Source organism: Etheostoma cragini, chromosome 24, assembly GCF_013103735.1.
Source record: "Etheostoma cragini isolate CJK2018 chromosome 24, CSU_Ecrag_1.0, whole genome shotgun sequence".
NCBI lineage: Eukaryota > Metazoa > Chordata > Actinopteri > Perciformes > Percidae > Etheostoma > Etheostoma cragini.
In genome coordinates, this window is record NC_048430.1 from 8498715 (window position 1) to 8521449 (window position 22735).

At 42.2% G+C, this 22735-nt stretch overlaps 1 protein-coding gene and 1 long non-coding RNA gene across 6 annotated transcripts in view; one reads left to right on the forward strand and one right to left on the reverse strand.

Annotated features, from left to right (window-relative positions):
* The window catches only part of LOC117939396 (receptor tyrosine-protein kinase erbB-4-like), a 238984-nt gene that overhangs the window by 187920 nt on the left and 28329 nt on the right, over positions 1–22735 (forward strand). For 4 of the 5 annotated variants that reach the window (XM_034864733.1, XM_034864729.1, XM_034864731.1 and 1 more), the window contains 4 exons: positions 1990–2122; positions 9339–9461; positions 10109–10207; positions 14181–14366. In XM_034864733.1, the coding sequence (XP_034720624.1) occupies positions 1990–2122; positions 9339–9461; positions 10109–10207; positions 14181–14366 (541 nt within the window). The remainder of the gene's footprint in view (positions 1–1989; positions 2123–9338; positions 9462–10108; positions 10208–14180; positions 14367–22735) is intronic. The other variant, XM_034864730.1, reaches the window with a different exon arrangement.
* The window catches only part of LOC117939406, a 33495-nt gene that overhangs the window by 4184 nt on the left and 6576 nt on the right, over positions 1–22735 (reverse strand). The window contains exons 2-3 of the long non-coding RNA XR_004655578.1: positions 13181–13895; positions 5001–5005 (exon numbers count right to left, since the gene is read on the reverse strand). This is a non-coding gene — a long non-coding RNA (uncharacterized LOC117939406). The remainder of the gene's footprint in view (positions 1–5000; positions 5006–13180; positions 13896–22735) is intronic.

The following is a 22735-nucleotide window of genomic DNA, read 5'->3' on the forward strand; positions in this document are numbered from 1 at the left end:
GACGTGACTTGGACTTCTCCCAAACACCTAGAAAGCAGCTGAGGTTACTACATTACTACTTCCTCTATTGCTACCAGTGACAAATCTGATATTATTAATATATTAACAATATGTATTAACATTAACAAGTGTAAAATCAATAACAGGCAACTAAATAGCCTGAGGACAGCAACAACTCTGTTAAAAATAACAATTAAAAAAAGGGATCTTTACAGCAACCTCCAAAGAATGGCACCCTTATTTTAAGTAGGATATTAAAACTAGGATATCCATTAAAACAAATGGGTCTTAAGCTCCTTTTAAAGAGAGGAACAGACATTAGACCTTATTAGGTTCCTTTGGAAACCTCTGCTGAGTTTCTATTTTCAAAATAAAAAAGTATTTTGCTCTTACGGTGGTTTTATTCCCCTTGTTGCTTGTCCTTCTGTAAACTCTTTCCTCCTAATTGGAGAAGTCCTTTTTTCTTGTCTCTCACCTCACTCTCTGTTATTTGTCCACTTTCTCTTCCTTTTCCTCCTTTTCAGATTTGTTTTGTTTTCGCTTTTCCCTTCATGTCTTTTAATTTCGCTCCCTATTTGGTTCTTCCCATGGTTGTTGTTTCCCCTTGGCTCTCCAACCCCCCAAACCCCTCCCCACCTTCTATTTAATCCATCCCAAACTGCTGCATTACCATTCACAACATGGCTGTGTATCTCATTATGTCGAAATCCACAGCCCCTTTGTAAATTTCAAGCTCCCCCTTCTTTGGGTTAGTCCCAATCGATATGGCAAAAGCTGCAACACCTTGCTTTACTATAGCTTCATGGTACATGAGTCTTCCATTAGCTGCTAATGGCCTTTACTGCTAATAGAGTTTTGGACTTCACACATCAGGTAGAAGTGGGCGTTATTTGATTCTGTGTGGTCGTGTTTCAAAAAATCTTCACAGCCCTCCTGTGAAGATTGTTTGCAAGTGGGTGAAAATGGAATTCACATGGACGGATTAAGGGAAAGAGAGTGATAGAAGGACATGATTGAGTGGTGGCATAACAGAACCCACAAGTGCAAGAAGTATTTAAATGGCAAAAGCATTAGCGCCATCATTAGTGACGCGAAAGAGCTTTTAATTTCCAACCTTTATACTTGACTTAAGCAGATCTCTCCCCCCCAGGAGAATCAGAAGCAATTTGTTAAGGATTGGCACTTTTATAGATAGTAGGCAATGAATTAAACTGGAAAGCATATATAAATTACATCAAAGCAAAAATGCCAGGGTCAATTGCAATGCCTTATAAAATTAAGGATTTTCTAAAATTACTCTATAATAGCCTTTCTGCTGTTCCCTTATAGTTCCATATTTAACAAAGTGTGTAACTATGGTCATTGTGATGGCTGTTTTTCTTTACTTTTCTTTACACAGTTTCCTGCCTTATTATCTCTGGTATTTATTGTAGACCAAAATAAACTTCAAATTTAAATTTGCTGTTTCATCCAATTTAGAGAAGACTGGCTGAAATATGAGGAAATCCAGTCCAGTGCAGCACAAGCTGCAGCTTTTCAGCCAACCCAAGTTATAAGAGCACATACCCTCACAGGCTTTTTCTTCCGACCTGTGAAAATGGAAGCAGCTCTCACCTGGAAATGACTGTGGGCTCTTGTGCGAAACGAAAGGGACGGGTGCAAAATGAAGAGAGCAGAAAGGAGTTAAGGAAGAGGATAGAATTTGTGGGTTGTAAGTTGTATAAACTCTCCCAGCAGCCATCTTCTTGAATGTTTGCTGGTGGGAGATTGGCCCACTAGATCACAATTCAGCCAATCCAACACAGGCTGGCCAATCAAGTTGAAGATTCCAGATACTAAAAGTAAAAGGGGTTAAATCTGAAGTGGTGAGAACGGCAGGTTGGAGCATTCGTCAGCGTAGTCTGAGGTGTGCACTATTTTTGAAACTGCCTTTTAGTTCCTTAATATTTCTGCAATGTTAATGTTGCTTCTCTTCCTCCATCTCTACAGGACACCGCTAATAGCAGCTGGCATTATCGGCGGCTTATTCATCATTGTCATTCTGGCGCTCAGCGTGGCCGTTACTGTCCGCCGCAAAAGTATCAAGAAGAAGAGGGCCTTGCGGCGCTTCTTGGAGACAGAGGTGAGTCGAGGTCATTACAGCAACATGGGAGAGAGGCAGCTATACTGTTTCTTTTCACTGATACTTAAAGTTTATTTTCTTTTTGAGTTCCTTTTTCTCAGAAGATACAGAATGGGAGATTGGAAAATTAATGCATTTGCATTTGTAGGAACAGAATAAATTAGTAATATCTTTGGGGTTAGTTCTAGCTTTGGATGAATTATCGCAGTATAATGAATTTTATTGATCGCAAAGAGGAAGTTGGGAAAAGCTTCTCTGAAGGTGCGTACCTTTAATTAATGTGACATGAAAATGAACAAGGCAAAGAGTTTGCATAATTAAACTAAACAAACAAGCTGAATTTGGTACTCGGACCCTACGTTTGTATGTTGTCCTGCTCAAAATGTACTTTTCCATAATCTTTGAGTTTATTAGAAATCCTTTACCTCGAAGTTGCAGTGCACCTTTCTAGATGGATGCCAACCAAACTAGAATCATAAGCAAACCTTGAAACATTGAACCTTGGCTATGGTACTTAGCCAAACCATGCATCGCTCGGAACGTTTTAAAAATGGAGCTCGGCCGTCATCGCCCATCGATGTAGCCTTGAAGAGGGTTCATTTCTGGGAAGCGTTCGACAGCACAGCAGACTTTCTATTCAACCAAGAAAGTCAAAGATTGAGGTGGAGGTGAGAGCAGGGTTTATGTGCACGTGTGTCGTCCTGCTCCGGTTGATCACCTTTGTTCCGCCACAACACACTCTCCGCCTCTGTTTCGTGTGTGTATGTGTGTGTAGCCCGGCAGTTATGTCATCACTGCAGGTCCGCTGAACGGCCTTGCCTATAGGAGTAGGGCAGGCTGCTTGTCAGTCTGCATTAGTATAATTTACAGGTAGAGGCAGCAGTGTTATAGACAGCTGTCAGGGCTAGGGACGGGAATTGGAAGAGGCCGGGCCATGAGCAGTTTCTGCATAATCCCAGCCACACACATCCATCTTAATCAAGCGGGCCATGTTCGGACAGCCTCTTGACTGGAAGGGAAGTCTTCAGTCCGCGCAGATTTGCTAATGTACTGTCACAGAGAAGCAGAGCCAGGGGTGTATCGGGCTGGAGGGGGGATCTCCTTGACCCCTTTTGCATCTCACTGTGTAAACTTGTCCTGTGACTGATTTTTTGGCCCTTCAAAGCTAGACTAAATACTCCACTGGAAAACGTGAAAAAGAACTGGCCAAGTCAATTCCCCCCTATCTTCCAAGGAGACATAACAGGGTGTAAAAGTAATTAGACACAATCAAATCTGTAGAGCCTGTGACAGGTTGGCCTACAGGTTGGACGGACCACTGATTAATAGTAGGTCATGGGTTCAATCCCCATGACACATTAGCAGCCGTGTTTTAGTGTCCTCAGCGTTACACTCCACCTGCCCCCCCCAGTCTTTGTAGGTCATGCTGTGTAAGAGCATTACTGAATGGTGAGGAACTAAGCTGTGGATCAACAGCTGAAAGTGTCATTACCTGACCAGCAGGGATGGAAATATGTCATCTGTAGCCATCCTTTGAGCCAACAGAATGAAGGGATTTAATCTAAAACGCTCTGTTAAGTCTTTTTTGTGAAAATCAAAATAGATATTCGAACATCCAAATTACTTTTGAGTAGTGGCCATATGTCTCAAGTAAGCATAACGTGCACAATTTTGTTGCCAACAGTCATTTTCATAAGGTCTTTGTTCCTCTCTATTCTCTCTTTAATTTGAATTCTTCCCTTTAATATATGAATATGTGCGTTCACACTGCACGCATACTTTGTGCATACACACAGAAATTCCTCTTTCCCCTGTTTACTTTCCATCTGAACACTTCTTTCCACTCTGACCTACCCAGCATACTAAAAATCCTGCGCTCCTCCTGTATCACACTTTTCACAGGCACTGTTTTGTCTGATGAAACCGAACGATAGGCTTTGGACGGCTGGCGAATGTGGATTCCCTATTCAAAGGAATGATAGAGCTGAGTCTGTGAATGGAGATCAAGCTTGTCTGGATGAGGGATTTGAGGACGGCGAAGGCTCAGGGACTCCCCCTCTCTCTCCATATCTGCCACAGCTTTCTGAAACAGAGAGCTCACCTCTTGAGTCAGACGGGAAAAAGATGCCTCTTGTACGCGCTGTCAAAACGTGATCTGAGCGCTTGGCCGGCATTTCCATATCATGGACATGTGTGAAGGCTGTTGACTTGCAAAACACACTGCTACTTCATTTCTTTATTGTTTTCTTTGTCTTTTCTGCCATCCCCACTATTCTATTTTCCTTTCTTTGTTCTTTTACCATTTTTTTTTATCTCTATCACCATTTATCTGTCTGCCTCCCCTGTGAACAGACACTTTATTCTTCCATCTTTTTAACTCTGTCTTTCTGTTTGTGTTGTGTTCCCCCCTCTCTCTCAACCTTGAACGAAACAGAGGCTAATATGAAAAAAAAGCCAGGCTCACACTGTGGTGCCTCTTAAAGTAGCCCTCCGTGAAAACAAATTGCTTTGCTCTCAGGGAGAGGCAGCACACACAGCAGAGTCGTCTCACTGTTGCAGCGCGCGACCCCAGGCCTTGATCTTTGACCCCAGTCCAATGAAGCAGGACTAATGCACTTGGAATCGCCCTCCCTTCCTTCCCCCCAAGGTCCTCTTCTAGCTGTGTACAGACGTAAGCCATGTGAGTGTTTCAGAACCACAGGCCGTTGGACAGCTCTCATGCTGCTCACATGCTCTCCTCTGCTCTGTGACAAGAAGGATTCAGCATCCGGGGGAGTTGGACAGCTCCCGTCGTTTACTCCAGGGCAGGCTGGCTGAACGGAGGCACGGGATGTCATTACAAATGCATGCAGTGTAGCCCTGCACTGCTCAAACATACTGAACCTCTCGTTGAAATTAAGTCAAGATCCCAGCGATTCAAAAGACACCAAATATATCAGGTTCAATATCGCAGAGGTGTGTAGAGAATAAGGGTGGTAATCAGCAGAGGCCTCACGACATGATATCGTCACAACACTTATGTCACGATACGATAATATTGTGATTCTAAACATATTGCAATATTCTGCGATATATTGCAACTTATTTACCTTTTTTCAAAAAGATGGTTTTGTTCATCTCAGTTCAATTTTGGTCAGGCAAGCAACCTGACCAACACATTTGTAATAAAAGATCGATACTTGGCATCTGTGTATCCATTCAGTATTGCCACGGAATATATCATGAATCTATGCTATATTGATTTTTTCCCACCACCCCTGGTAGAGAATAATGTTTCTGTTTTGTATACAGACTCACCCAAAAAGTAGGTTAGTTTGTGTGTGTGTGTGTGTGTGTGTGTGTATAAAGCAAAAAGAAGTAACACTGGTTAAGAAACAGGGAAACAGGAGAAGACAATTATGCCGGTTCGAAGGTATTTGTTAGAAGAAGAAAAAGAATGAAATTATTACTATTAAACATCTATCACAGTTTACAACTTCTTGGTTCTACTTTGAGCCTGTTGGTTTGCATGAAGTTTCCCTGTGCGTTAATTGGGTTATTTATTACAAACTTGTTTACAGATTATTTTACTTGTTTACTAAATCACCGATGCCCACCTGGTCCTGTAGAGCTCCAGTACAGCCATTCAGGGGCCAATCAGGTGTAGGCAGAGTAGAGAATATGCAGTGCTGGGCCCCTTCCGGGGCAGTGCTCTAAACACTTTCTTTTAAGCCATTGGCCCCATGGCTATACCTCAGGAAAAGAGCTTCAACAAGAAGAAAACATCCACAACTTAACAGGCATTTGTATTACTGTACTGCCAATTCCAAATGCTTCCACTCCTAAATTTGAGATCTTAACAGAGAAATAGTTTCCACATAAAAGCATGTTTAGTAACTAAATAGTGCAGGAAAAGACTGCTATTTAAATGCAGAGAGTGGAGGAAAAGTGAGTTCATCGCTGCTGGGATGGGCTCGCTAATACCAAGAGTGAATGTCCTTGCATACTGATAAGAACGCTCATCTGCTATCACGTCTTAATGAGCTCACTCCGTGTCATTGTGGTGTCATGAGTTTAGCACAAGAATATTTTACTAGGCCTTTAAGATACCCCAAATTCAAGCAGAAACTAAGGTTCTCATTATTGTATCAACCAATGTGGGGGAGGAAATGGTCTTACATGCCTTCAACCAGTTCATTCAGCCTAATTGTATTGAAACTTACTTTCATGTACACATCTCACATGTGTCATGCGTTGTACCCGTCATTCACAGTAATTGGCCATTCCAACTGCAGAGAGCAGTATTTCCAAAACAGTTCCTTTTTTGGTACCTTAAAAGTTATGTATCTGTATAATAAATAGGCACAGAGGTCAAAATATTGTAAGTTTAGTTGAAATATAAACATGCATAGATGTGGTTGCTTTGGGCAAAAGCTTGTGGCATGTGGCAATCTTGTTTCAACAGATTTAAATTACACAACTGAACAAATGCAGCATTTTATATGGGTAATGTGAATATTAAAGCGTGTACCAGAGGGTTCGCTGTGCAACTTTATATGTGAGGACATTGTTTACTTACTCAACACAGAATAATTGTGTGAATGTATTCCTGCTCGAGGCTTGAACATACTGCTTATTTGTCCAATGAATCCTCTGCACCGAGCCACTGGCGAGACTCATTTGGCAAAGGCAAGGTGCATTATTAGCTGGTAAATAAAGTGGCGCGGTGAGTGTGTGTGTGAGTAAGAATGAGCTCAAGAGAGTTTAAGAGGCCATGGGTGTGGATCTGATTTAAACAACCTCTCCTGTCCTCCCCTCATCAGTTAAATCCGGCTTTGTCCTAATGAAACAATAACGGCTCCAGCCTGTCAGCATCTGCTCATACTACTGCTCCGTCACCTCCTCTCTGTGTCTCGTCTCTACTCTCTCTTTCTGCATCCCTCTATTTCTCTCTACCTACAGCGTCACTTCTCTTGTTATTCATGCAGTGTATGCACCAGCACACTGATGCGAATAATGCTCTTTGGCCAAATACCAGGCTGATATGATGGATGTGACCACAGCATGTCCTTCTTTTTGAAGTAAATAATGTTCGCAGTTAGTGCTAATATGTAATTTAATATTTTATGTAATAGGTTCTTTTGGGAGCTCAACAGAATATCCCCAACCACTTAATGGGTCACTAAGCTCACCCTGGGTCACCTTGCCTTAAAAAGCTCCGAGGACGTACAACAGTCACACCTGGCAACCTATATGGTGTTGTTTGGTATTTAGTTGTTCATTCGTAAGCACATTTATCATAAAATTGTTGCCACTTTAATTATCAGTGTAAATTTGTTGTGGTTAGCTCAACAACTAAATGGCTTGCTTATTACTACTGAATAAAGCATTACTACAGTTGTTAATTAACCTTTATTGATACTGGCAGTTACTTATAAAATACCTTTTAAAGTTGTTTTTTTTAATACCTTTTACCTGCGAATTGTTAAAGTTTTTGTTAATTCACATGAAAGATTTCTTTATTTAAATGTAGCTTGTTTTCACTGCTTTAAAGTAGGTGGTGCTCAATTAGGGTGAAGGAAATGTCTGTACTGTACACCAATCAGAATTCAGCAATGTTTATTGAGTCACATTTTTAAGTTTGGCTTATTTTTCAAAAGTGGTACCAAGACAGAATCATTGCTATGTATGGCTCAAATAATTATCAGTTAAATATATTGAGTATTGGCTAAAAGGCGCTTCTCTGTCAGTGCTATTTCTCTTTCTTGTGTATCTTCCTAAATTTGCATAGTCCCTATGCCTCGGGAATTTTCTAGGACAGAGTAGAGTGGCAAGACGGAGGTTCTCACTATTAAGAGATCACAGAGCCATGCTCTTACTGCTCCCTCATCTCTTTCAATTCCCGCAGTATTTATCCCTTATTCTCCTACCACTGCCCGTCTGCCAACTCACTTCCTGCGGTGAGATCTCAGCAGGCGTACACTGCGCCTTCAGGATCAGCCATAACAACAGCCATTAAACAACATGTCATTGCAGCTGTGGGCAATGTCATCCATTCTGCCGACTGGACCGGTGTTGTGACCGCCGGTCCTGTTGTGCTGATGGTTTTATAACACATTAAGTAGGTACTTGTATGGCTGACTGACTGATATATAGTCTCATTATATTGTTTGATGGCCGTGGTTGAGCTGGGTGATTATGCTGCTGATAAACCACACAGAATAAGGGACCTGTATTGGCTCATTAAGACCTGTATTGATCAGAAGCATAGACTTCTTCTGGATGTGTGTTTTGTGGGCTGATATGTACTTTGTGTGTGAGCTTTATGTGTGTGTGGGTGTGAGCTAATATGTGCTTTGTGTGTGAGCTTTGTGTGCGTGCCTGCGTAAATGTGTGCGTGCATGCATGCCTGTGTGTGTGCATGCATGCGTGCGTGCGCTTCCATCTGTGTGTGATGTTTTGATGAGCGAGAGTTTGCATGTGTTGTCAATATTTGTGTATCTGTGTACTGTAAATGTATCTGCATGTGTAAGTGTTATGAGATGTGCAATACACATGCTCCTGCCTTTTGTGTGTGTGTGTGTGTGTGTGTGTGTGTGTGTGTGGCACGTCCCTCTGGCTCAGATCTTTTCAGTGCTCGGTTACAGGTGCCAGCTCCTGCTCTTTTATATTTAGTAGCCGAGGCTTTGTTAAGCGGCTAGTGGTGAGACGGGCGGGTGGCCGGCCAGCTGCTAGGATGCTGTTCAGTGTCAGCTGTTACTGGCAGCCAGGCAGCTCGGAGGAGGCCTGTCATAACCTTGAATTGGAATTGTTTTGTATGTGCACAGCTGGTGAGCTGCTACTCTTTGTCGACTGTGATAGCAGCTGACACCAGACTGTGATTTGCTTAGCGGTGGGCACGCTGCGGTCCACATTGGTGACTGCCAGTTCTGACAGAACTTCACGTTCACACCCCTGAATTATTTGTATTTCCTAAATGCGCATGAGTAATCCCAAATCACGACAATCAGGACAAGGCAGTCACTGTTTTTGGCTGCTTATTTATTTGCTTCAAATAAACCTTGACGTTCACCTTGCACTTCTCTTTCCAAGACTCGCTTTCTGTTTATTATTTTAAAAGAAACGGGCTCACCCCACTGCAGCTTGAAAGCATAAAGTGTTAAGGTAAAGGAACTTTATTGTCACATAGACATACATGTTGCAATAAAATTAATGGTCTAAATTTGTGTTTTGTCAGCTGGTGGAGCCCCTGACCCCCAGTGGAACGGCCCCTAACCAGGCTCAGCTGCGGATCCTGAAAGAAACTGAGCTGAAGAGAGTCAAGATTCTGGGCTCTGGAGCTTTTGGCACAGTCTACAAGGTCAGTGTGTGCATCTGCATTTACAAAGTGCCTGTTGGTGGGAACACAATTCACACTCTGCTCTTTCAAATGTGGGGCCTCCACATTGTAAGTCAAACATCAGTGAGTCAGCTAGACGGCAAAGAACACACTCGAGAAGAATTTCTTTCAAGGCCTTCTTACGAGTAGAACAACCCTGCTTGACAACCTAAACAATGAGCATAAACATTTCCCTTTGTAACAGTGTTTCCTGACAGACACGAGCCTAGGGCGGCTCAAGGACCTGGAACCAAAACTGCGGTTTGCTTGCCAACTTCGCTGCCCTTGGCAAAATTATTCATATCACCCTGAAACTAAGCAAACCCATTGATTAAATACAGAATTTTTTACCACCAGGTTTACATGTCCCTCAATTACAGTATTGACGTGCCTATTTGTTTTTATATCATCTGCATACAAAGTCTGACATCAATGCAATGCATCAATGCCCCATTATGATTCAGAGTGTTTTGCTTTGGCACCACACAGTGAGTGGAAGTTATAGTCTTTTTATTTTAATTTGAGGAATGTTAGCAGTGGAGTAGACCCGTAAACACAGTAAGTACCTATCAGAATCTTGACTTATCAGATCACTTGCTGTGGCTGCATTAATGGTGATTACATTTCAGGGCATCTGGGTGCCTGAAGGTGAGACAGTGAAGATCCCTGTGGCTATTAAAATCCTCAACGAGACCACCGGTCCTAAAGCCAACGTGGAGTTCATGGATGTGAGTATTTATATTGCAACAGTTCGTGTCCATTTTCACCCATGTGTGTTGGTGTTTGTGTGCCTGAGCTGTAAAGCCTCAGCCTTGTCACGGAGATGGCCGAGTCTGTCACTTTGTGGGATTGTGCATTCGGCGGTAAACTCTTATGAGAGTACCATCTCAGTCAGAGCCTGTAATAAAGTGAACTCCACTGTGCTGTACAGCCAGGCATGTATTGAACGAGACTATTAAAAAACAGCACTTGTTTATTAGATATGGCTTTATTGGAATCCAGGAGTGATAGAGGTTAGAAGAAGAGGAGGAAGGGAATAAGCTGCAGAGTTTTCCACTTCTTCCCACGTATCTTCTTCACCCCTCTCCTCCATCCTTTTCTCTCCCTCTTCCTTTCTCTTTTACCCCTCTTTGTTTTTTACACATTTAGACTGCTTGAACTTTACTTAACACCAGGTTTTGCAAAAAGATAGTAGTTTATATTCAGTGTCATTTTGGATGTTTGTCCAACTGTTTACATTTTTATAGATAATAAATAGCCTGAAATAAGATTACTGAGGCAACATGGCTGTGCTTCCACCCTGTTTCCCTTTATGTCCAATGTTTTCCTCTCTTTTTTCCCCACATCTTCCTTCCACCTCCATCCTCTACTCCTTTCCCCGCATGTTCTTTTCAACTATCTCCTTTTCTCCTCTCTTCCTTTCCCTCTCTTCCTTTTCCACTGTTTCTCCCAGCGGGGGTCCCTGTCCATTCAGAGCCAATATGCTCTGTCTGCCGGCTTGTTAAACAGCAATCTAAAGGCAGCCTCACGCCCTGCCACTGGGAAACTAGCCACTGGAGTGCCAGCTTCAAATACTCTCTGAAAATCTGCACATATAAACACACATAACCAAAAAGGCCACACTTCACAACAAAAGGCTGGCCAGTGGTGGTGGCCTTGCATGTGAGAGCTACAGGGTTATGTGCTCCTGTTGGCAAATATGCAAATCTGAGTGGGTGAGTTGATTATTTCATGTGAAATGCAAAGGAATAATAGTGCACTAATTTACTGCGTTAGATTGCACACATTTGCACACACAAGTTGGTACATGCACCAGTTTTGCAGGGCTCTGGCACTCTATCACCCTGTGTGTGTGTGTGTGTGTGTGTGTGAGAAAGTGAGCTAGATGGGAGGGTCAGCTGGCAGTAATGGAGGTCAGCGCTCAGGAAGATGAGAGAGAAACCAAAACACACACAGACTCGTGCTCGCACACACACAAGTCCTCATAACGTTTGCGCCAGCAGTGGAAAGCAAGAGCAAGAGTTTAGCTAGACATAGTTTACGAGTCCTGGGTCTTTTGGGATCACAGCTAGAGAATAAAAGATCTCTCCTTCTTTCTGTTACACACACAGATGTCCTTCTTTTGCTCCTTCCTCCCCCCTTTCCCCTCTCTTGAGCCCGAGGTGTGAGGTTTGCCCGGTGTAGAGGTGGCTGGAGTTGTATAATGTCGAGCAATTGGTGGGCAGGTGGTTTTATGAAGTGGAGATGTAGTGGCACTCCTTGGGCCAGAAGGCTCTGTTTAAATCAGGGCATAGATGGTGCCAAAAGCCTCTCTATGGCCTATTGCCCCCCTCCTGTTTAGAATAAATCTACTCATACCCACACCGCCACAACTCTCCCTCTAAGCTCATTCTTTAGCACCTAAATTTAAAAAGGCACCTCATCTATCTGTCAGCTGCCCCAGGGGCCAGAGCCTGGATATACACCTCCTCGACCATTTGCTGCATGAAGAGACAGCGAGAGAGAGTGTAAAGTGTGTCCTTGAGCATGTGAGCGTGGAGTGTTTTGGAGAGCTGCAAAGAGACTGTGTCCTAATGCGAGAGTGTGTGAATGAGAGAGCGCGAGAGAGGCAATAGGGGATGAGGAGAAGGAATGAAGTGAGTGTTTTTAAGCAATGACTCTGAGTGCAGCTTCTGCTCAGCCATAATGCAAATACACGTCTGCCACGAATTTCAGCCCTCACCATCATAACACTTCATAACGCCACCACACATCCTTCTGCTTGCAGCTCCGCAGTAACAATTACCCAACGTTAACTCCCAACTGTTCAAACCTCTATGTCCATCTGCCGCAGAAAGAGATGGAACAGAAAATGCATTAACAGACCATATTAAACCAGAGAGAAAAATTAGAAGTACAGTAGCTCTTGAAATCATACACATAGTGACTCTCTATGTGAGATAGCACTAGGCATTATTTAATATGCACTGCTCACATTGCGATGTGTCAGTGGTGCAACATTTAAGAACCTCTGTGTTTCATACATGTTAAAATATTGATGAAACAGGCTGATGTTTGTGCAGCTTTGAAGAGGGTTTCTGCAGGGTTTTCTTGCCCAGTATGAATACTCAGTGGACAGATGCTGTGCATACAGATATAGTCATCATGCCACAAATCTTAATTTATGCATCTAACTCCAGAGATCTTTGGAACACAGCACGGTATTATCCATGGATAATATACTCAGCAAAAAAAGAAGGGTTCTGTCACTTTCAGCAGGAGATAGTCCGATACCATTTTTTGTTTCCCGATACCGATACTGATACCTGAACTTGTGTATCAGCCAATACCGAGTACTGATCCAAAACCAGTGGGTCATGCTGTTTTCACAGCTATACACCACTATCCCTGTATGGATGGGATAGGATTTCTATATTTCTTGTCAGTCTGGCTCAGGTTAAACTCTTTGTGAAACATGAACAAACAAAAACAATGAACACCACAGAACTGTTTATCAGTCAGTTATAACAGTAAAAGAAGAGAAATAAAGTACTTTAACGTAGATTTTCTTTAGGGCTTTATTACCTGGTATTGGCTCGGTGCATAAACTCCAGTATTTCCAAATGCTGATACAAGGATTTTAGGCAGTATCAGAACATCTCTATGTTCAACTGCTTTTATATTTTAAGCCAGCTTAACATTTGCAAATATGTGTGTTAAACATTAAAAGATTTAACAACTAAGATGTAAACTGAACAATTTTCACAGACATGTGACTAACACAAATGGAATAAAGTGTCCCTGAACAAAGGGAGGTTCAGAATTAAAAGCAGCCCCCAGTATCTGGTGTGGCCAGCAGCAGCATAAAGTACTGCAGTACATCCCCTCCTCATGTACTGCACCGGACTGGCCTGTTCTTAGGGTTGTTGTTGCCATCCTGTACCGGTTCCGCAGGTGGGATATTCAAATGTACCGATCCTGTGCAGGTGCTGTTCCTCGTGGTCTGCCACTGCGAGGACGATCAGCTGTGCTTCCTGTGTCCCTGTAGCGCTGTCTAAGTTGCCTAAAAGGACATTGCAATGGATTGCCCTGGCCACATCTGTTGTCCTCATGCCTTTGCCTGTTCATGCACGTCTTTCTTTCGGTGTTTTTCCGAGTCAGTAGAAAGGTCTCTTTACTTTCCTAATTTTCTTTTAACTGTGACCTTAATTGCCTACTGCCTGCAAGCTGATTTTGTCTTTTTGACCTTTCAACAGGTGCATGTTCATTAATTGTTTATGGTTCATTAAATAGGCATGGGGGACATTGTGTAAACCCTTTACAATGAAGATCTCTAAAGGTTTTTTGATTTTTACAAAAGAATCTTTAAAATACAGTGTTCTGAAAAAGGGGCCTTTCTTTTTTTGCTGAGTTTAGATGCATGGACAGACATAAATTCTACTATAATAGAACCTAGTACTTTTTGATGAGTAGAACACCTACACCAATGGCTTCTAACCTTGCAGTCAGGACCCTTAAGGTGTTCCCAAAAAATTACAAAAGTTTCACAACTTCGTGAAAAACGTTTAGGCAGGTTCTTGTTCCTGTGTCCATTAAAAACAAAAGGTGCATTTTGTAATTTTCAAATATCTTTTACAAAGGAAATACTTTGCTGTATTCACAGTGATGAAATGCAACGGTCTTCTTAGTCCCTTTTTGTCCCCCTCCCCCCCTCTCACCCAGGAGGCCCTGATCATGGCCAGCATGGAGCACCCCCACCTGGTGCGTCTGCTGGGCGTGTGCCTGAGCCCCACCATACAGCTGGTCACCCAGCTCATGCCTCACGGCTGCCTGCTCGACTACGTGCACGAGCACAAGGACAACATCGGATCGCAGCTGCTGCTCAACTGGTGTGTCCAAATCGCCAAGGTAAGAGACCACAATCAGATCAAGAGAGGATGGCATCTGGTGCAGCCGCAGTGTTTGTGTGTCACTGCACTGTATGTGTTGGCAGGTGTGAGGGTTGTAATACATTTCATGGGTTTGTGTTCATGTCGCATTTTTTCCTATGCCAGAATGTGATGGATGGTGACATGTAGAGGGCCTGCCAAGTCCAGTGTCACCCCAAACAGGCTCACATTTTTTTGCAAAAACATATTATTGCAAATTGCAAATGCTTATTTAAACAGCTTTCAAAACATTGTTGAACTTCTTTTACAATGTCCCTGATTTGTATGACCTTTAAGTGACTTACTCAGTTTTTTTCTCAAACCTTTTGGCATTGCATCAAGATCAATGCAACAAACGTGCAGCGGATTCAGAAAATCTGAGCAGTTTCAGTGTCATTTTACGAACACATACAGTGTTAGGGTCTGTTGTTGTAGATTTTTTTGAATACATCTCTTCCAGTTCGCCCTTTGTTGATTCTTATCATCCTCACTGCTTGACACACTGATCATTTTCCCAACCCTTCAAAATGACACAATAGGCCACAGACGTTGACAAGCTGACGAGCCTAGTTTGCCTTGAACTCTGTCTGAGAAGCACATCAACACGCATTACTTTTTTAGGGAATGAGTGACGGAGCAAGAAATGAACTAATTATACACCCGTCCTCTGCTACACAAACAAAATCTGCACTCACACAAGAGTAAGGCTGGAGAAATTGTGTGTACCTTTGCTTACCCAAAGAACATTTGTGTTATGTTTGCCAATTAAGCAGATGCAGCCAGACTGCTTGATAGTGTGACTGCCGGGTGAGATTTAACATCTCTGAGTTCTAACGTTGGGATGGCAGTAAGGTGCTAAGCTGCTATTACATGCTGTGCAGACACCTGCTGTGATACTTAGGAATCTTCCCCATCAGCTCTGGAAGCAGTAGCTGACAAAAGGCTGATTTACCTCTGATTTTGGAACTGCTATATTCCACAATGGTTGATCTTGTGCTCTCCACGTTTGCCAGTCTGCTATTGTGTATTCTGAAGATGTGTGGTTACTACCCATTGAGGTTTGAATTCCCTGCTTCCAGTGCAGCTATGCCTCCAAGAAGTGTAATTAAAATTGCTGTCAGTTAATTTCAACGTTCAAGCCAAGTACCCCATGTATATAGACTGTGTGTGTTGCTTTACAGACAAAATTCAAGACAAACTAAGCAATTTCAACAGTATGTCAATTAAACTTGAATGGCTATCACAGTGTCATTATATTACTCAGTCTTGGCTATTGCAAAAGTGACAAAGAAAATCTAGAGATGAAGCAGCTTCACTTATGCCATTTATGCATAACTTCTTCAAGCATCTTGAGTAAATTAAAGAGCTACCCAATATCACAGAATGTTATTTGCAAATGTGACCAAGGGTCTTTTCCCTGTGATCATGGAAGCTGAAGTGACACAGAAGTTAGCCATGGTTCTCCCTGTCACTAACAAAGTGCTGGGGAAGGAGACGGCTCCAGGAATTCAAAAATACAGTTGTAGAGTTAATCTGATCCCTGATCAGATAAGCCACAAAAAAATCTATTAGGGACCATTGATCTGATAAAGGTGAGGGAGCAACAGATTTACATTTGTATTTTGTATTTGTAATTTATTTATTTCAAGACAGAGACATAAAAAATAAAACATGAATCTTGTACAACAAGAGAATATACGTGTGCCAGGTTCTAGCAGATTGCTATAGAACATGTAATTGTAAACAAATATCTATATTATATAAATGTACAGTATATTAAAGGTCCCATATTATATCATAAAAAGTGAGATTTCAATTCCTTTTTATTATAAAGCAGGTTGAAGTGATATAAACACACATTGAAAAAATCAAAACGCCTAATCCAAGAAGAAATTCACACAGTCTGTATTCAGAAACCGTGTCTTTAAATAAGCCCTCCAAAGTTCAGTACGGTGCTACATGTAGAAAGCGTCACTAAAATGCCGTAAAAGTCATTCCCCGGCTGCAATGATAGTGTAAAGACGAAAGCGCAGCTGTGGAAGACTTGAAAATGATGACAATCAGAGCAGACTGGGCTTTTTCGGCGCTTATATGGAGCGTTTCAGAAGGACGGTGAATACAGCTGTATTTGGTATGAGAGAAAGAATGTGGTTTTTGAACACTATGTAAACCTGTTGAAACCCAAATTACATTTGACACTTTCATCATGAATTGGGCCTTTTTTCATAAAAAAAATACATATTTAAACATTCCAGTGTAAGGAAACTTGGTCTTATTTAAAGCTTTTGATACATTTTTCTTTAGAGGGGTATCTTGATTTGGAAAAGAAACAAAAAATAGCCACTCAATACCAAGAGACAACCAAGATAGCTAGTCAAAACTGAGTCATCAACTGTTTTATAAGGCTTCCTGTGAACTCGTTCAAACACCATTCTTCAGATAATTTCCTCTTTCTAAACAACTATTGGAGTGAATTCACACTGGTCATCGTTAAAGGTACTGTCATCTCCTTCCGTCTATCTGAGTCAGGAGTGGGAGCTCTGGTTTCCGTGGGTGGGGGGATAGTGTGGGAGGTCTTAACCCTTTAAGCCCCCATGATGGATGATTCCCAAAAGCTTGAGGAGCAGGTTACTTAAGCAGGTACTTATTTCCGTAATTGGATTCGATCCCACCTGTGGCAAAAGGAGAGAAAGTGTCAGTTGCTTAGTGGCTATGTAAGTGAGGAAGAGCAAGTGAGAAAATTATTCAGAACTATCCTTGACCCACATGCCACTGTGACATTTGATTCTGTCACAGGGATTGTGATTGATTTCATTAACTGATTACTTTTTGCGACCAGTGTGAATGAAGGTGATTGATTGATTGGTGGATTGATTGATTGATTGGAAAAAATATGTCTACGCCATTTACTTACTGGGATGTTCTTTCAATAGCTTACATTGCTTCATGTGTGAACTGTTAACTTCCTATTTTATTATGTGCAGTGTTTTATTTTGTGGTGTGCAAATGTTCCACCTAAACTAGTTCCTTCCCGAGACCTTCTTACAGAGCCACCGTCGCTGCGTCCATAACTTAGCGTCGTCCAAGACGATTGGGATTGGTTTAAAGATATGCCATCAACCCGGAGGCTTTTTTCCTCCGATCTCAGAATGTATCTGTGGTGCAGCCACACCTTACTCCACAGCGCTGTGGAGATAGGTCCGGCACTGAGAGGTTATAAATCGAGGAACATTGCTTAGGATTTTTATTGGTTTCATCATGGTTGGACCCAAGTGGGGGACGGACAAACAGGCCATCCCTAGAGCCATGTCGCTTATTGCTAAAAACTAAGCTAAACCACATCAAACTGCTAATTCTACCCCTTACTGATACGTACGTGTTCCCACTTACAGCAGCGAGTCTATTTTACAGCATGTGTTTCCCAGGCCACACATCCAGAGCACACATGGAGTTGAGCTTAATGCTCAGTCACAGCATTAAAGCCAGATATCTTGTTTCTTCTCTGTTATATTAGCCTTGTCGATCCTCCTCACAGCTCCTCCATCACATAGCCTCGAGATATTTTCCAAACCATAAAAAGACAAACGTTCTCTGTGGTGTCTCCATGAGCATCAAAGTGTCTTTTCTTTTATATGTGCGTATGTGTATCGTGGTGTGTATCTCAGCACATGCCCGTGTGTGTTTGGGCATGTGAGCTGAATGAATAACTTGGAGCCCTCTTCTCTGATTGATCTTTGACCACTCAAGGTAATGATGGGGAAACTGTCCTCCAGGAGAAACAGCATCCTTCCGAAAACACCCAATTTTCTAGCAAGTAGAGAATAATTTTCTCTTGGTCTTCAGTTTGCTTTAAAAAAAAAGTTGTTGTTAAAAACTAAGGACAGAGGGGAGGGTTGGAGGGGGAGAAGGTATTATATAACAGAGAGGGAGAGAGAAAAAAGAGTGGGAAAAGGGATGTTTACAGCATGCTGAGGGCCATAGGACATAGTGGATACATAAATCAAAAGGACCTTATAGTATTATGAGTACCTGTAGTAGAAGTATTGAGGTTCTTTACTTAAAGGAGTAGACGACAATCAGGTTTTTTCACCTACTTGCAGAAAGTTTGATGAGAAGATTGATACCGGTCTCATATCTGTTTGTTCAATATGAAGCTAGCATAACTCAGCACAAAGACTGGAAACAGGAAAACAACCAGCCTACCTATATCTTATTGTTATATTTATTATATTTATATATATAGTATATTATCATTATTATCTTATAATTGCTCATAGTATCCTATTCAGTCGAAAGGCTAGGGAAACCTTCCAATCATCGATCCACAGTACATTATTTCCCAAAGTGAACAAAAGAATGTCAACACATTTACTTAAGGAAATACTGAAGTACAAGTACCTTAATGTAGTACTCGAGTAAATGCACATAGTAATTTCCCAGAACTGGCATCAATTGTGTTGTCCTTGCTTGCTGCCAAACCATACAAACCAGACGGAGAGAAACTTATTTTCTGTTTCATCATACCCCCCCCCCCAAAAAAAAAAAAAAAAACATCGCCATAACAACAGCACAAACGGCAGCCGTATGTGGGCTCTGACCCAGGCAGGTGACCGCTGCGCCGCAAATTGATTGGCCGAGGCCTGTCGCCAGGCAGTGACTCTTCATCACTGAGTGTTTTGGGCATTGAGATAATGGCCCCCATTAATCTCCAGCCACACTCAGGGCTGCCCCACTCCCACTGCCACCACACACACATTGACTGACGCTCACATAACGGCACACACATCCCCTTACACACATAATGCAGGACACACACAGAGGTCTCTTTAGATCTGTGTGAATGGCCTCTAATTTATTAGTCTCGATCTCTCCTTTCTATTCTTTTTCTCTCCTACCTGTCTGTTCTTGTAAGGTCTTTTATTTCATTTCCTCATGTGTTGCGTCCTCTCTTTACCTCTTCTTTGCTCTACTGTCCTTCCCTTTTATTCCCCTTCTTTCCTTTTTCTTGTTTCCTTTCCTCTCCTCAGCTGTCATGCGCTTTTCTCCCTCTTGTTTAACTTCCTTTCTTTCCCTTTCATTTTATTTCCTTTTTTTCTTCTTCTCTTTTCTTCCCTTTCTGTCATATTCTGTCACAACACGTAAGGCTTTCCTTTCCTCTTTCCACTCATAAACAGCTCCACATCCTTTCCTTTTACAAATCTGCCCATTTCTCCGTTTCCATGATGGCCATGTGCTCGGTTTAGCTGAGGTCAAAGTTTGCCCTACATCTCCTTCTCCATGACCCACTCCGGGCTACATATCCTCAAATGACTGTGTGCGTGTGTGTGTTTGTGTGTGTGTGTGTGAGAGAGAGAGAGAGAGTATGTGTGTGTGTGTGTGTAGTTGTGAAAAACTAAGAGTTTCTCAGTGCCAAAAATGACCTCATTCTCGCATTCTGTCTCTTTCTGCATCTCCCTCTTGTCTCCATCTTCTCTTTATCACTCACTAACTGATTCTCTCTCTCCCTTTCTTTCTCTCGCTCACCCTCTCATACATACATATACAGAGTATTTTTTAAAAGTTAGCTTTTGGATTATTAATGGAATAATTAGGTTTGGGATGTATTTTAATGAACAAATCAATCACTGAATTAAATATGGGATCGGAAGTGACTACGGGAGTCTTTTAATTTTGCTCCCCTCTCCTCTCCTATCACTTTCTCTCTCTGTCTTCCATTCAGTGTCTCTCCTCAGGCTCAGTATAATAAAGGTAGAATAGATTCGGCAGGTCGCTGTCCTGCCGTTGAAATGATTGGCTTTGGCAGGGAAGTCTGGGCTGGACGAGGGTCTTGATTGGTTTTTGGGGGGACGGAGGTGGGATGGCTGCTTGACTGGTGTTTGTATTTAGGCCACATTTAGCTCTTAGGTTTGTGAGCAGTGATGGAGTAGAGCAGTTCCTATAAACATACCCACTGGCAAACTTGTGGACTGACATCAGCACAACATGCCCTGCAGGGAAACCCTCCAGTTAGAGTAGAGCTCTGCTGTCATGGCGGACCTGGATGCGTTTTTTCATTTTGACAGGGCTAATGATAGTACTGAGCACTGATCTTAAATGATTCCTCCAAGGTAAGCTTAATACTGTAGTATGTATAAGATATGCATGAAAGCACATGTGCGCAAGCAATGGCATGATTGTTTCAATTTACAGTATGCTTTCAGCTATGTGTATAGTAAACTAATGCCTGCACACACACACACACACACGCACACTTTTTCCGGTCAAATCAGCAGACATCTCCCCCACTGCTTAGTCAGGGAAAGGCAAAGTGAAATCTTGGGTCCTTTAAATTTGGTTCCCAATCTTTGACCCTCATATGTGTGTATTCATGCGTTAATATTCTTGTGTGGACGCACATATGGGTATGCAAATCCTCAACGGAGTGTGTATGTGTGTGTGTTTAGATTTGCATCCTGCGGTGGCTACCCGGAGATGCCACCCGATGGCTGGAGATCCAATCTGGTCAAGCTTAGCGTGGAGCCCTCTGTGTCATTCTCCTCCCTGCTCTGTGCTGAGCAAACACATCTCGCCCGTACTCATTAGCTAAGACTTAATGCTCTCTTTCCCTCCCTGTCTCCCCCCCATCATCACCACCTATCCTTCATCTTTCCCTCCCTCAGTGGAGGATGGATTTCAGTCTTTGCTTTAATTCAAATCACCTCCCTCTCCCGTACTCTTGTCCGCCATGTCATTGCATCTCAATAAAAGGAGCAATGTCAACCAGATCAACTTTATGGACGTGTGGTCCTGAAACATGGCAACATGGCATCAGATCAGTGGGCTTTTCTGTGTAAACATCACTTTGGTTCCTCTCTTCATGCTCCTAGTGGTACCCCATGGATTCTTTTTCTGGAACACACTGTTCTCTGCTTTTGTCTTTTATAGATTGCCCTCATACATCTTGAGAGCCTCTAGTTATTCCCCGTTAAAAAAAACTATAGCCAACTGCTTGGCAGGGCCTCCTAAAGACACAACATGGGCATTCTCAAAAAAACCAAGAGATACTAATCAGGCATTTCAGAAGAGTGCGGCATACATGCAATAAGATTGCAAGAAGACCAGTAGTGACTGTACAAATTTACATATTAAAGATCTCACAGAAGAATATAGTGAATTCCTTTTTAAAATAACATATTGTATACACCAGATATCAGTGTTTTGGATTGCCTTGAATGCCAACAGGAGGACTTTGAATTGGATACAGAACTGGACCAAGAGCCGGTGGAGCTGATGGAGGACAGGAGTGATGTGGTGGAGGGAGGGGGTTCGGGTTATGATGCGGTCAGCTGAATTCTGGACCATTTGAAGTTTATGGGGGGATTTGTGAGGGAGACTGAGGAGGAGTGAGATGCAGTAATCCAGACGGGAAGTGACGAGACTGGTGGACAAGGGTGGTGGCAGTGTGGGGGGTTATGGAGGGGCGGAGGCGATTGATGTTTTGTAGCTGGAAGTAGGCAGAGCGGGTTATGTTATTGATGTGGGGTTGAAAGGATAGTGTGCTTTTAAGGATGACACCCAGACTATTAACCTTTGGGGAGGGTGAGATGGAGAAGTTATCAACAGTGAGAGTTGGTAGAGTGGATTTGGTGCCAATGAGGAGTACCTCAGTTTTATAATGTTTAATTTAAGGACGTTATATATATATATATATATATATATATATATATATATATATATATATATATATATATATATATATATAGTATTTCTGTCTCTTAAAATGGATGACAACATGAAAGTAACATCAAAGTTAATCCTTGATTTTGAAAATAGCAATCCCAACTCAATATTTTTGAATATTATACATACTTCACTTGTGCATATAATATATGAATGATCTGAAAAAGCTTTAAAGTGGCAAGCAACAATCATTTATTGTGAACGATTGATTCAATCGATTCATAGGATTGATTGTGTTCAGTGCCACCCTGTACATTAAGTTTATTTTATTCCGGTCAATATTTTCTACTAAAACACGTAATACTATGTTTTAGTGAATTTGTAATACCGACAGCCGCCTCTATGTTAGTGATCCATGTTCAGCACTGCATTTAACAGGGGCTTTATTAATAATACAGTCTCACAATGCTCTGAATCTGGGATCTTGTTGGGAAGCACATCACGCCACGATTACCAAACAGTGCAACTATCCGACACCAAACAAATGGAACCTACTAATGTGCATCCTGAGCAGTTTTCTTCACCTTTGTAACTCACATTCACAAATTATTTCCGTCCAAACACACACACACACACGCAGAGCAGTACCCAGGAGTATGTTGATGTCCCTGCTGATGCAACAAAACGAGA